Source organism: Camponotus floridanus, unplaced genomic scaffold (assembly GCF_003227725.1).
Source record: "Camponotus floridanus strain SB8 unplaced genomic scaffold, Cflo_v7.5 scaffold71, whole genome shotgun sequence".
Classification (NCBI taxonomy): Eukaryota; Metazoa; Arthropoda; class Insecta; order Hymenoptera; family Formicidae; genus Camponotus; species Camponotus floridanus.
Window position 1 is genome coordinate 993378 of NW_020229840.1, and position 16409 is coordinate 1009786.

The following is a 16409-nucleotide window of genomic DNA, read 5'->3' on the forward strand; positions in this document are numbered from 1 at the left end:
ACATATCGGAGCTATTAATGCGCTAACACGCTTGTCGTGCGTTCTATTATATATTACAATAATATTAATATTAATACGAGGTAATTTGTAAATGAATATCCACTGTTTTTGAAAAATGCGGAACCTTTTTCTTCGCTTAATAACAAAACTTTCAATATTCGATTCAGCAAATTTTTATGTCAATAGATTATATATAAATGAATAAATCGCTTTGCATCGAGCATTAAAACACATTGCAAGACTGAAGGAAATTTGTATGCTCGCAAGCAAGGTCACATTTATAGTTACGTACATAAAATACAGTTTTACATTAGAAGGGGGAGATAATTGCGCGAGGATGAGTTTCCCATTCTGACTATCGCGCAATTACAGTACGAGGTCTCATTCAAACTTGAGCGCCAAGAACACACTCGCTTTTGTTACCTCGAATTCTATATTACAATTGCATGTCAAAGAGTCTCGTGATAATTCTACCTTCGCATGGAAATCATATATCGCAGACAAAAGCATAGGCAGGCCTAACGCGTGTAGAGTTCTATCGAATTTCTGAAACTTTCTGAAGAAATAAGTTGACTATTAACTTCAATATACGAATAAATACATTATGTGTCCTTGATTTCTTTTAATCTATATAAGATTATAATATAATATATTATATTATATAAGATTATGATATTATAGTGCAGAGTGTTTTAAGTTTTTAATAATCTTTTATAAAGTTACTTCATGTCAGATTAATTTATTCTGTGAGAATTTCATATAAAAATTTAAAAGTATGTGATGACTAAAGGCTTTTCTCATAGGAAATTTCAGTGTTTTTAACATGCTTCACAAATTCACTACGCACACATTTAAAGCCTTATCTCGAAACCAACACAACTGTAAGTTTTTTATAATAATATACTGTATCTAGAAAGTCACAAAGAACTTGCCCTGGTAATGTAACATGCTTACACAGCACTAAAGTGCTGATATAGCAATTGTTATATCGTGTACATGCATAAAACGTGTACAGCATGGTTATTCCATAAATGTCTATCCAAATTTAAAATATGATATTAACCTTTAACAAGTTTTTATCTCAAGTAGATATAATTTTCTCCTTTCAAAATCCAATCAAAATATTTATTTATCGATAAAAAATTAAAAATTTTACAATTCACATTTCAAGGCTGTAAGAAGAAAAAGAGAAAGAAAATTAAATACTTAAAAAAGAGGGATGCTTGTTTCTAAGATGCATATACAGGAGGTTTTTCATATAAACATTACAAAGTTTTAATAAAAAATTGAATAGGGGTTGCTATATTTTTACCCCCTAATTTTTACTCCCATTTTTGGAGTTACTCCTTCAAAAATGGGGATAAAAATTAGATTTTTATTATTTTTTTTTTAAATACTCAAGTTCTCCAGGGAAGGCTGAAGGAGTGTATGTTTATATGAAAAACCCCTCTTAATTTTCGACAAAGAATCATCTCCTACAATTCTCGAAAAATTTTCGCCCTTATTAAGAAACACCCCATATAAAGGATAACGAATTTTGTCGGCAGGTGAGCGTACCGGTACCGGCGCAAAAGAGCAGCCTGAAGGCGACCTTGTCGGTGAACGGGGACGGGCAATCGGGCGGGCAAAACGTGCCGGCGCGATGCCGAGCGCCCAGCGTCGGCATCGACGTCGACATGGTGTCCGAGTTCGATCCCTCATCGTCGGACAGCGGCGTCGTGTCGAGATGCGCGGTGGTGAAGCCGCTGAAGTTGCGTCTGTGCCAGCCGATCTTTGGTCGCAAGCACATAGGTAAGTTGAAGAAGGAGCACGGCGACGCGGCGCGACACGCCGGCAAGGACGAGTCAGGCGGCGGCGACGCCAAGACGGCGAAGCCGCGCGATCCGGAGAGAGAGAAGAGGAGACTGGCGAGAAAGAAGGAGAAACGCGCAACCCTGATCCTGGGCTTCATAATGGGCAGCTTCATCGCTTGCTGGCTGCCCTTCTTTGTCCTTTACATCGTCAAGCCCCTCTTCCCCAAGTTTGAGATACCCACGCAAGCCTTCGTGATCGCTTTCTGGCTCGGCTACATGAATTCGGCGCTGAATCCGTTCATATACACCGTATTCAACAAGGACTTCCGCCGCGCCTTCCGCCGGATACTGTTTAAATGAGCGATGCAGTATAGCGTCGACCAAGAGGGACGCTAGCGATAACCACATTTTCGATTCCTCGGGTACGTCGATATAGATTGTACCTCGAGAAGGTTTTTCCTCGATCGCATCGCGCGATAGCCGATCTGTTTCTTGGAATTATTCCTGAGGGAAATATTGATCGCAAGACGGCGGGTGGAATTCTACGATGCCGCGAAAGAATCTGCAAAATATGGAGTCAGAAATGCGCGAGACATTCATGACAGAGAAGCTCGCGTTTCAGATCCAAGGGAATTGTCCTGCTGATTTTTTTTCAAACGCGAAGCTTTGGAAAAATGCATATTGTAAGACATACTCGGACAAGATATGTCGTTTAGTCTTTCGAGACCTCTGTCACCTTCCGAGAAGATGGATTCTTCTTGCGTCTGTCAAATCAATGTACAATTTTGCTCGAAAAAAAATACATAAGTTAGTCAGAGATTCAAGAAGACATCGAGATACGCGCAAGAGAAGATTTCCTCCACGTTGTTAATGATAAAACTACGATGGAGATATCGGGATGAGATGTGTTTAAAATGTCTCGTTCACTGGAACGTTCCCGTTAAACGCACATCGAACGATCAAGATCGATCAGGCTACTCTTACACGGTTCACATGGTTCTTACACGGTGCATGGCGGCAGATCAACGAAAAGTACGTTTCGGCTGGCCACAGGAGCACAATCCGCCAAGCATGGCGTACTCTCGGGTTTATGATATACCTTGCAAAGCGAGTCGCTCCGTAGACCAAGAGGCAGCATATCGCTCCTTCCTCCATCTGCGCATATTTTTTTTACTGACCATTCTTCTTCCACAAAAGAATAGAGAAACGGGATGATACGCGCAATATATATCCCGGCTGCTCCGGATGGAGGATACTATCTTCGTGCCTAATCTCTTGGTCACGTCAAAGGCATGACAATCCAAAGTTGCATATGCAACGCGCTTGCGTAGATATACACGGGGCTCGCCACGGATGGTTACAAATTCCATTGTGCATTAATGCACTTCGCAGTAACAGATGCAGATTCGCGTGGGACGCAATTTAGAGCGGCATTCAATGTTGTATACCGTGCGATACGATGGCGACGACGGCAAAAGATGACGATTGAAGAGGCGTAAAAGATCCTACGAACAACGATCGGCCGTGTGAATACCAGCCAGCGTTGGAAATCGTCGGCAGATCTACTGACAAATAAACGAGGTTGCAGGAAGATACGTTTCCTATTACGTATTATATAATATTAGATATTCGCGCGTTGTGGGTCCGCTTAAAGGGCCTCTTTAAACGTCCGGCGTTTCAATCGCGAGTCTTCGATGTTAATTTTAACAGAGGATTACACACATGAGATAGAATTTAATAATTCTGTCACGTACGTGCAGGGTATACGGATTCGTGTGTATATGTTGTGCATATTGTGTATGTATGTACGTATGTGTTTGCGTATGTACGCGCGCGCGTATATTCGTATAATTTCTTTCGTGTGGAAAAAAAAAGTACAAGAGATGCAGAAGCCTCTTTAAACGTCCGGCGTTCCAATTGCGAGTCTTCGATGTTAATTTTAACGGAGGATTACACATGTATAGAATTTAATAATTCTGTCACGTACGTGCGGGATATACGGATTCGTTTGTATGTGTTGCGCATGTGTGTATGTATGTATGTACGTGTTTATGTACGCGCGCGCGCGTATATTCGTATAGTTTCTTTCGTGTGAGAAAAGAGTACAAGAGATACAGAAGCCTCTTTTTATTCTGTAAGCAAACTCTTCTATCGCAGCCTAACTATACAGCAATAATTAAATTTTTTGTTCGTTGAAAACGCTCGTTTGTTCGAACGAGATATCGCGAGGGAGTAAATCGGCGCGAAACGATCAGTCGTGAATTGTATCTTCGGCCATACATCGTCCGATACGTTTGCGCATGTATGTGGATATGCATTTGCATATATGCATGCACATACACATGCCATCGATATGCGATGAGTGATCGCTTTGTGTCGAAGGGTCCAAAATTGAATGCAAATCTAGATAAAAATAAAAAACAAGAAACTATATGTCCATATATATATATATATATATATATATATATATATATATATGTACATGTATGTTTATATATAGATTCTCCGTAACTTAAATTTATTTCCTACCGGGGACTTTAATCGGCGTTAATCATTCTTCGATTATGTTTGCTCGGGGATCGATTATGGTGGATGTATTCTATACCTTGTGGATTATTAATCGAAAAAAATGGCACGTCAAATGACAGATGATCGAGAGCAAGCGGTTAATTCTCTCAAAGGATCCAAAATATATCCGCCATTTAACGAGACCGTGTACCTAAGAGAGAAATATTATTTCCGTAAGACGGAAATCCCATGCCTGCACCGGCAAACAGATGCTCTCCTACATCTTCCGAGTACGTAACGAGTGAGCTGCTCGCGATCATACGCGGAAAGGGGTGTGATGTCGCGAGATAGAGAAGAGAGAGCAACGTCCCGCGCACCTGTGCTCTTCATTCCGCGGTAACAACCGGGAAACAATATTCCTCATTTCATCCCATCAAGACGAGATCCTGAGAGGTCACGACGCGCGAGAGAGATTTTGGAATTTTTCTCTTCCGGGATTTCCAAAGTACCGGTGACAGCCCACTTTTCTCCGCCGCTCTCACTGGTATTTTACTTGGCAAATAAGGAAGAGGGAAAGAGAAGGAGAAAAAGAAAGGGAGAATAATAGTAAAGCTCCGGCAACATAAATCCTATACACCCGAAATAGCGTGTACATTAACGAAAATGTACGCGCTCGTGCACGTACGTGGCGTGCAATACACAACAACGATAAATCGATAAACATATTTCGCGCGTCTGGTTTCGTGTTATTTAAGGGTATGCCTGTCTTGGTGCGTGCGTGCGTGCGTGCGTATACTCTCGCATCTCGCTCTCTATCGCTCCCTTGTCCGTTTCCTGTCTAACTTTCAAAGTTTCCCCCGAGGATCCTTCGCTTAAATGTTTTCAGCCATCATTAACGTTAACTTTTCCAATAATCTTGCTCGTGCTATTTGAAAATTCTATTTTAAAATCTGTTTTCAAATCCATGTTTTATCTTTTAACATCTTATATTATGACTGACGTAATTAATTTATCATATGCATGATAATGTTGCGCAATTTTTATTGCATAGAAAATGTATGTGCTATAATTCCTGAGATTCTAGTCTATAAATTCTGCTCTATTCTGCTAATATTCTATCTCTCTCTCTTTATTTTTCGCGTTTTGTTCTTATCTTTTTATTATTTCAATCTCCTCTCTTTTTCTTCCTGATCCCGATGAAATGGTACTTGAAGTGGTTGAAAAAGAGTAGGGGTGGAAAAGAGGTAATTCGTGAGACTAGCAAGAGTGATCGCGCGCGGATGGTTGAAAAGCGAAGGAATCAATATGGAATTCGTTGATAAGACTGTGGCATTCGTTCAACGGATTATTAGCATAGGCGGGATCAATAAGGGCGCGCGCCTCGCCTTTTTCACGGAGGGAAGAAGGTGAGAGAAGAGAGACGCGTGTTTCCACACTATGGCAATCGATTGCACGAACGCGAACGGTCGTTGGACTCGCCGTGGTTATTTGCGTCGAACCACCATACAAAAATATGCAGGGCGAGATCTTGTTAAGTCACACGTACTCGATGAGAATATTTAAACACGACCGCAACTCCGTTGATCGCACGCTGATCGATACTCTTTCATCAAAAAACCGCAAATGTGATTTTTCCGAGCTATATTAATGGCAGTGCGATACGTATACTTGCTATGAAAAGAAACAAAAAGAATTCCTTTTTTAATCAATTTCTTGTTAATATCGATATTATTCCTTGTCTTCTCGTCTTTAAAAATTTTTCATTTTCATGTTTTAATCTCATTTTTATTACTATGAAACAAAGAGGTCTTTTGCATTAATACCTCGCATATGAAGATAAGGCAATTTCATACAGGAATTAATACATTCATTGCACACTAGGTAAAAATTTTCTCATTGTGAAGTAACTTTTGTATGCGATACATGTACACACACACACATTTCAATCTATATCTTTTATTTAACATTTTTTTGATCCTTTTAATTAACAAAAAAAATTGTATTTTATTTACAATTCTAAAATGTTTATTATATTATATATATATTGTATTTTATTTATAATCCCTTCTAAAAAATAAAAGAGATGTTTAAAGACAAAATTTGTTGATATGAATTCATAATTCCAAGAATTAATTGGGAATAAAAACTAAAAATATATCATGTAAAATATTCTAGTCCTCGCAAATTTCAAGGGAACGAAAATATTTATTCAACAAGTATGTGATTAATTTCACAGATGATCAAATGGAGCAAATGTCGGGAGCGAGATACGAATGTGGACTCGAATAAATTATTGATGAATAAAATCATAAGCGTACAAGATATTAGTGAATAAAATGTGAATGGCCGTGCAAAGAAATACCGTAAAAGCATTAAGATTGAAATTAATATAAGTAGCAAGTAAGATTATGACCGTTTACCAATTGTCATCAATTAATACGTGTAACACCAGTCGCTTTAGGCGTGGTGAAAAATTTTTGCAAACAAGTCTTTCGGAAAATCTCTGTGTGTCAGTACCCAACTATCTACTTTAATAATGTTCTCTAAGCAGTATAATGTACAGTGACGATTCCTCTCGAAGTTAAGCTATCGAGAATCGTAATCCCCGTGTAAGAATCGTAATGATATATCGTAACGATTTATAAAAATTACTATGATCATTACGGTTATACTCGTTCAGTCGAATATGGTGCACAATATGCCACTCGTGAAGCGCTATGCGATATAAAGCGAACCCACTTGAAATCGACATACATTGTACACACATGTATATTATATATTACTGTTATTACTAAAATATATTAATTATTAATTAGATATTACTAATCAAAGTAGGGATCCAACGATTGACTCTATCTGTTATTTCCAATTCGCCGACGGCGGTGAGCTTGACATCGCGCGAGATCGTCGTCGCTATGGTGCTTAAATTCTTAAAGGGGACAGAGAGTTTTCTCGAGATCTCCTCAAGAGGATGAAGGAAAAAATTAATATTAGTCCGCGCGTTAGTTCGCCGACTTTTCGAGCCATCCAGTTTCGGTTGCGAGTAATTCGGCGAAACGAGAAAGTTTACTCTCGTCGTAGAAAAATATTACAAGAACGAAAGGAACGCTCGCGAAAACGCGACGAGTGGATGAGTGGCGATTTGCGTTTTTTCCCGGGAACACAAATCTCGGACCGTAGACTTCATTTGCCCGACTATCCTCTGCGGATTATATCGCCGAAATAAAACTTAGCTCGATTTAGAGCGCCATCATAATCCCCGTCGAATTTATTACGTCCGCGATAAAACGACTTTTTTCTTCTTATCTCACGATCGCGCGTGCGGAATCATCGCACGATCACTGCGGTCCCTCTCTATTTGGCACGAATCTCCGAGTTTTAGGAGAGAGGCGAACCGCATCGACCTCATGAAAGAATTTTTATAGTTATGCGAATCAAGTACGGGTGAGAAACGATTTGCTCCAGATTATTCGGAGGAAACTCGTGCAGTTATACGATAGTCGATACGCTGTGGAATAACGAGAGATGTCATTTGGAAGAAGGATGATCGCATTGTTCGTGGGCTAAGCCTAGTATCTCAATTATTTTCTAGCATATTAAATTACACAATAATTAGCTGGATAAATAAATTGTACGAGAGAGAGGCCTATATCGATTTACTATAAATTATTCTTTTAAAAAACACATCACATGTTTGCTTTGACGTAATGATGTTTTATTTCCGTCATAAAAATAATTAAGAGTTAAATTATTGTAAAAATATATAGCGGCAATAATCACATATTTTATGATTACAGAGCATAGAAAAATATCTATCTATGTTTCACAATTAAAGCTCCAACTATTATTATTAATAAATTGCAACCAATATCATACAATGTCAGGCGTGAAATAGATAGAAAAATATCTTACTATGCAATTGCTATTTAATTAGGAAGAAACGGATATTACGTCAACTTGGCATATGGGATTAACATAAATCTGCCATGCTTGCGCATTGCGAATAATTTTGGGTCGTATTTTACTGTACCTTTTTAAATGCTGCTCGTGCTCGTTACGAAGAGATCGTTTGTGTCGACCGAGATTTATGTTCCCATCATCGCCTCGCCAGATTTATGCACCGGACGACTCGGATCCGAAAACGAACGATCGCGATCACTATGCGGATGCATTACGACGAATTCTCGCGCCACGGATGTTGCGTCACCGGCGGACTTTTATTCTATCGATAATATTGGAGCAATGAAATCACTGTGATATCACTAAAACGCTTTCAAAGTGTGCGACGGGATTGAAAATGACGCCATGTGAGTCTGGCGCGGGCGAGAGAGAAAGAGAGAGAGAGAGAGAAAGAGAGAGAGAGAGAGAGAGTGAGAGAGAGTGAGAATGAGAGTGAAGATGTGAGAAAGAGAGACAAAGAGAGAAAGTTAAAAATAAGATGAAAATAATAAGAAAATGTAGAGATTTACGCTATATCGATTATCATAAATTATTGTAAAACGTATTATATGTATATGTACATACGCATACGAACGATATTGACTATATAGATAAATATTATAATACTTGTATTATTAATCGGAAAAATCTATATATATTATATATTACAAGCACACGTATACACATATACCTACACACATACACACTCGCACACATCCACATACACATACACACACACACACACACACACATATATATATTAAAGACTAAATTATTGTCGATATTATATCATTGAAACTATTATCATCATATTACGATTACTATCATCATGTTAGTACTCATTGTCGATGCAAAAATCCTATTGTCTAATAGCGTTGATTGTCTGTTATATATAGAGAATGAGAGTAATGTTGCAACACAGATAAAAAAAAAGAAAAAATTAAACGAATACAATTAATAGTGCTATTTATGAGGGATACGTTTTACTGTACATAGAAATTAACGCCAGGCGCCAGATAACTCTTCGCGATTAACACGAATAGAGCCGGAAGGAAGCTGAGGAAGATCGGCTCTAGCCCGTGAGCGACTTTTGGCGTAGGGCTTAGATATTGTAAGTATCAGTTTCCCAATTGAAAGATCGAATATTACAACTGTCCATTAAATGGGAATTCTATAGAGACAATAGCGACCACATTACAAAAGGCTAGGTCGGCACAGAAATTCTGAATATGTAACTATACTAAAACTTCGGGAGCGCGTTTGGTGTTTCCAGCTACTCCAAATAATCTTGCACTCAATCATAAATCGCTTAAACTATTTCTTTTATTACATTCACATGTCTATAATTTGCTCTTTTTTAATTTTATCAAATTTTAGATGAGACATTATATATTTTTGGATTCTACAATGTTACAATATATTTTATTTACTTTAAAAATTATAAAAAATGTTAAATAAGAGGAAAAATTAGTCTTCTAATAGTTGAAATAATTTGAAATAATTTTCTTCGTAAAATAATTTAAAAAAAAGCTATTTTTAAAACTATTTAGAGTTATGGGCAAATATGATAAATATCACAACTGCGATGTACTTCTGCCCAAAATATCTCAAGCAACAAAATCAAAATTTTACGGTGACAGCATGCTAAACCGCGCAAGAAAACTTCACATGAGTGGGGATTTAAGATCTCGGGGGAAGATTTAATTTAAATAAATACTTTGAACAAAAAGTTTGAAATGAAATTTTCTTTTTTAGAAACAGTTCGTTAAGCTCGCGCGCCGCACAATGCATATTTTCTTGTGTGCCACCCTTGCAACGCATGTTATCCGGCATACTAAACGAGAGTCACTGCCTGTGAATTTGATGTCACGAGAGACAAACGCGTATAGCCTGATTGATGTAACACGATTATGCAGATGATGAGCTTTTAGTTCTTCAAAAGAAGAAATACGATTGCCGTGACATGGATCACGCTAGTTACATGTGGCAAAACACACGTGGAAAATAGCACGGGATTTATCATCGGGCAGCAAACGACGCAAGTTGTAACAAGCGACATGTATGGTTAAATCTGTCCTGCAACAAAATATTCCATACAAAGAAAACGAGCGTCGCGCGGATTCTAACGAGCGAATTTTGGCGTCAGAAATAAATCTCATTAATAATTTATAACCTTTTTATTTCGTACCTCGTGAATTTTTCTTCACGCGACGTAGCATGTTGTTATCGGCCTGCACTTGATTAAACTCGGAAAGCTGAACGCCCCTCGAAGTCCGAAGCGAAATCTGTGTCGGATACGCATTTTGCGTCACCGTATTTTAAATGTCGTCACCCCGCGTAATAAGGTGACTATCGTGGTGTGAGCGTCTAACGAGTATCAACTCACGAGCATTATACTTATCGCCGACTGCGCAACATGCACTTTTCAATATGTGTTTCATCTTTAGTCAATCTCGACGTTACAACGATTCCACCGCGCGGCAACAGTTACCGTACCGGCAGTATTGTTACTAGAAACCTTCCGCGATAATGTGTTTTCGACGTGACGAACGCTAATGTGCCGTAAGAAGATAACGTAAGTCATGAGAAAATTGCGCTATTGATGCAATTACAATTGGTTTGCGAACAAATACTTTAGCATTCCCCGATTACAGAATGAAGAGAGTATGATGCGTATATTTTAAAATTTCTTTAATCTTTTCTTTTAAAATTGGTAGACAATTGATTTCAGTCCGATTCTAGGCTCATTTTTTTCAATACACGCGAGAAACCTTCGTTAAATTTTTGATCCTAAATAGTTATATCTCAATAAGTTTTTCAAGTTCCTGTCTGAACAATCACAATTCCGCTCAAATAAAAACTTCATACACAAACGAGGTTTATTTTAGAATAAAATCATCAGGTATTACATATAAGTAAAATGTGTCCACAAACACACATACACACATTGACTTAACTAATAATAATTTTGTAAAAATTGCTAGCACAGAATAAACACGTATTTAAGAGAAAATATTTTTGTCAAGAGATGAAGTGTATAATTTTCAAACAAAATTCCAAATCATTTTTAATGTAATACTATATCGAAAGGAGGCCTCTCCCTCCTTTTATATAATGTGAACTTATTACATTCTTATATTCAATTTTAATATAAATAAAAAAGAACGCTGAGTATTCTCTTTTACTTATTAATCGTACGATTAAAGCTCATTATTAATGTATAAGCAATAGTGATTAATGCAAATTCCACTTAATTTTTTTATATAAAAAGAAAAGTATGCATTACTTTAAGCTGTGCGAAAAATCTGATCATTTTACCTTGAATATCGCCGATACTCGCCGTATTCCGCGCGGGATCTCTGAACTCTCAATCCACGTTCGTCGATCTAGCATCCAGTGTATCCGTACACGGATTCGTGACTGTAATGCAAATAAAAAAAAATCACTAAGTACCTACTAAGTATCCTGTAAACAAGAAGAATAATGCTTGAACAATCACAAGAAAAAAAAACCGTAGCACGATATGAAGTGATGTCTATCCAATGTCTATCCAAGCATTTTTACATTAAACTCTTTTTTACCAAGATGCATCTCTTCAGTACAGAATGGCAAAAATACATCATGTTTTTGCCTCTCCTCCATGCGAATTTGTTACAAAACATTGTCATTAAAATACGATTACGTTATCTGCATTTCTCATCGCGGAGAAACGAGAATCGTTTCAGGAAACCCTTCATCTTTGTCCAACACTATGTCATCCAGAATCCCTTCGAGCGTGTACCCTGAAAATTACGTCGCTCGCATTGTAAATGCCGCGTAAACATCTCCACTCATTAATAACGACGACTGAACGTACGCTTTTCTCGACACTTTCGTTTCACTAAATACCTGAATCATTCGCGGTACGTTTCTAAAGATGACAATGTATCGTTATTAAGGTGCAGAAATCAAACTGTGATTCGAAACTACATGCCATTGCAAGAAACGAAAACTGCATTTAAATGTAAGATAAAGAATGTCAATAAGTTTTACAAAAATTATCTCCTGAGCAGCTAAAATAATAAGATATCAGAATGCTCATTAAATGAAAAATCTCGCTTACCGAGACTTTAATGCTGATCCACATTTGGAACGAAATTAATTCTTAATTCGCAAGTTATCGCGCGTTGTTTGACGACTTCAATTTTTACATCAAACTATATTTACTCAATACATATACATGTATAACACAATTTTCATTTATGTGTATGCAATAGTGGTGTTAGCAATATCGATATCCAGCAACATGTCGTAATATATTCAACACACGCGTACCGACTCCTCTGACAGCAGTAAACATAAAATTGTTTTTGTTGTGTCGTTTTGTATTACATCGCGAGACCTAGTTTACAATATTGCCGAAATCACGCAGAAAGGTCAAATCAAATTTTAGAACCGTTAGCACAACGGAATAATGGAATTCCATTTAACGGAATTTACGAAATAAAAACTGTAAAAAAAGTTTTCTGCTTTGTGCTCTGTACACCTACATACAACACATGCACGCACGCTCGCACGCAACATGCAAAACCTATATGCAATACTCATTCTTTGTTTCATTACGATAATTAATTTATTGTCACGATAATACTCAAAACGTATTATCAAATTTTCACAGAGTGTGTGATACCTTTAGTCATACTATAAAAAAGATGAAGATATACATGAATATATGTAAACAATCGCGCGTTGCTTCGTTCATAACAGAAATGATATCGACAGAAAATATTTGAAAATCTCGTTATTTCTACAAAATTATCGATTTCAAAAACATGTTTACTGTGTAACTATCGATTTCAAAAACATGTTTACTTTGTAACTGTCTGTTCGTTACACACATTCTCTTTCTTTCCCTCCCTCTCTCTCTCTCTCTCTCACACATTTTTTTCCCTCGAAGTGAAATTAAATTGAAAAGTCTACGTACAAGGATTATGGTCTGTACGCAATTTCGAGTTGTCAGTGAGATGATTCTGGCATTATTCGACGCGCGTACACTCCATGCGGTAAAAAAAAAAACAACAAAATATACTACTCTGTCTTCGTCCGTAACTCATTTACATCGCTCGCGAAACGTGCACGAGGCAAATAAACGTGACCGTGTCGAAGAATACGCACGACCGCTCTCCGAACTGCACGTATGTATATTATATATACGAGAGAGAACTAATTTTTATCATGTGAATGGATCTCTTCAATCTTGTCGGAGAGGAATTATAAGCATCGAAAAGAAAAACAACAAAGCAATACATTTTATGCACAAATAACGCGCATCCAATTAATAATTGTAACAATAATCATAAATAATTTCTGTTACATGTATGTAACGCAGATTTAATTTGTTCTGGAAATGGAAAAGAGAAAGGGAGATTAAGAGTAAAGAGAGAGGATATATTTGAAAATATCATTGATATTTTGCTCCGTTTTTCTTCATTCGCGATTGAATTATTTCTATGATTATATACGCGTATAAGTCATCGGAAAAAAGACACGCGCACACACACATACACACACGCATATGCTCGTACATACCAATTGCACATATATTTCAATGCATACGTAATGTGTATAATATGCTAACGTTCTATTTCTGAATAAAAACGCCATATCTTCCGACATGCGAAATTCATTTTACATCAAAAGTTTAATCTATAAAAGTCTTCCATTCCTTCCTCGGCGATGTATTTGTCTATATATTTGGCCGACTAGTTACGGATACACGAACGTATATTAGTAAACAGAAGAAAGAGAAACGAATGGTGCAGTTTCTCGTTCTCGCCATATTTTCGTCTAACAAACGGGCTCGACAATTTGTACCGCGATCGTGCAATGTTCGATATATCGCTAAATAAGTAACAGTTTATTGAAAAATATCCCGTTAATTAAATGACTCTCTGTGTAATTTGACAACTCAATGAATAGAGATTATTTTTATGAAAAAATGTTTGCTTACAAAAGAAAGCATATTTTCTTAAATGGAATCAGTGAAAATGTGACAATTTCATCGAAGATTAATGAATATTTCATTGATTTTCAGTGAAAACATGTTTTATTCTTATTGTTTTATTCTTTTATCTTATGTTTTAAGATTATGGCAGCAAAATTAAAATCTTGTTGAAAAATCAGCCATTATTATTAATTTTTTTCAGTAAATTTTCACTGTTTTTCCTTATAACTGAAATCACTGCTTGTCAGTGCTAATATTTAATCCTAGATTTTATATTTAAAAGATGATATTTAAAAAAATTATAAACGGTCGCACATGTTTTCTCCATTTTAACAAGAAATATGTTTACAGTTGTTAATGCAAACGAAACGACAAGAAAGAATACATAATATAAAAGAAACGATTGTAGAGGAATAGTCTTTCTTGGTACAAAGAAAAATGATAAATCGAGAAATGCGACGCAATTTAAATCACGTTGTTATGAGAAATGGAATTTTCGTTCCTTTTACATTTTCCCTTAAGCATGTTTATTACCATTGGTACAGACGTATTTATCGGGATTGAAGGAAGAAGTTCTGTCTTACACAACGAATTTAGTTGTGCCCGAGAGCGATCGGAAGGCCAATTTACAACGTTAAGAAATTGTGCGAAATCCTTGCGATAGTAACGCGTTAAAGCTTTTATCCACTTTGACGATAAACCGTTTTCGCGAAACTTTCCAACAGTCTTCTCGTGCACTCTCATTTATAGTAAAAAACTTACGCGCATCTTCAACTGTGCAGCAAGTTTGGCCTCCTGAGGCTCTTTTCCACTTGATTTTACGATTAAAATTCGCGAGATTCGACTCACGCACAAAATCAAAAGACGCATATGCAATGGAGGATTATCGCAACATCAAGAGTCACATGCAAATTACTCTTTTCGCATCATGCGAAAAACGACGATGAATTAAAGGGGAAAAAATTTTTGCTCTTTGCATGTCCCATAAATTTTTATGGCGGTCTGCTCATAAAAGCTAACGTAGTTAAAATTTAATGGTAAATGCGTGACAAAAGTCATAAAAGTGCCAGCGGTTATCAGCGGTTATCTTTTCATTATTATTTATGAGTTACATAGAAAGGGAAAAATTACATAACGAATTTGCGTTACGTAATATTTTATAAGAAACGTAACGAGAGAATATTTAAGTAATGTTAGTTCGAAAATGGTGAGAATGAAACGAGACCGCCAAAAACTGATTTGCGCGGATTTCCCGACATCTGTTCACTCTTCTCGCGATAAAAACAGGACTATGTTTGCGGTATCTAAAGATAATTTTTCTCACGCGACACAAACGCGGATATAAATGTTATCGAAGCGGGCAGCGTCCGACAGGAAATCGCGGGAGGAAATCGTGAAAGAAAATCAATAAATTCGCAAAATGCAGGTTTAAGAAATGTAAGGAAAAATATAAGAAAGACATGAACGGCGAAAAAAAAGGAAGAGAGAACGCGCAACTGAGAAATAACGATGTACATTGTACTTTATAAATAACACACACATTGGTCCGTAATAACGATAATAATTTTTGTAATAAATCGACCGTATTAAGGCGTAATATTCTCTATCTACTACTCATATAAGTTCGTTATGTACTAAAGAAAAAAAATCGTAAAAAAAAGGTGGAACAAATTGACCAACGAGAAGAGGCGGAATCGTTGTAATAATACTGCGTAATAATGTTATAAGGCGTTAAATCGATAGAAAAATGCGACTAAGAATGACCGAATGCGTTAAATGAAACAAATTATTTTTTTTTAACACAACAGTACTTCTCTCCGAGCGAGTATTCACATACTCTTCCTCGTTGATGCTTAAAATAACAGATGGAAAGGGAAGCAGAGAAAATAAGGGAAGAGATGTGTACGGTAAGAGAGGTAAAATGTACATGTGTATGCGTGCGTGTGTGCATGTGAGAGATAGCGTGAAGAGGGAGAAAGAGTGAGCGAGGGGGAGTGAAAAAGGTAAAGGTAGAGAACGGCGAGAGTAATCAAAGTATTTCAGCGACGAGGAAATGCGCGAAATGCAAGAATGAACGAATAGCTTTACTGATCTACGTTCGCCGTACCTTGTGCTCAAATCGCATATTTTCAACAGTGCGCCCAAGACGGGCGATCGATCAATCTCGGCGCGGCGATCTCGAACGA

General features: G+C 37.1%; 2 protein-coding genes across 2 annotated transcripts in view; one reads left to right on the top strand and one right to left on the bottom strand.

Annotated features, from left to right (window-relative positions):
- Nucleotides 1-4220, top strand: part of LOC105248566 (alpha-2A adrenergic receptor) — a 94020-nt gene extending 89800 nt beyond the window's left edge. The window contains exon 3 of the mRNA XM_011253414.2: nt 1548-4220. Coding sequence (XP_011251716.1) covers nt 1548-2153 — 606 coding nt within the window. The 3' untranslated portion in view covers nt 2154-4220. The remainder of the gene's footprint in view (nt 1-1547) is intronic.
- The window catches only part of LOC105248564 (sodium-coupled monocarboxylate transporter 1), a 152667-nt gene extending 141037 nt beyond the window's left edge, over nt 1-11630 (bottom strand). The window contains exon 1 of the mRNA XM_025413925.1: nt 11559-11630. The gene's annotated coding sequence lies outside the window, so the exon portion shown is untranslated. The remainder of the gene's footprint in view (nt 1-11558) is intronic.
- Nucleotides 11631-16409: the final 4779 nt, after the last annotated feature.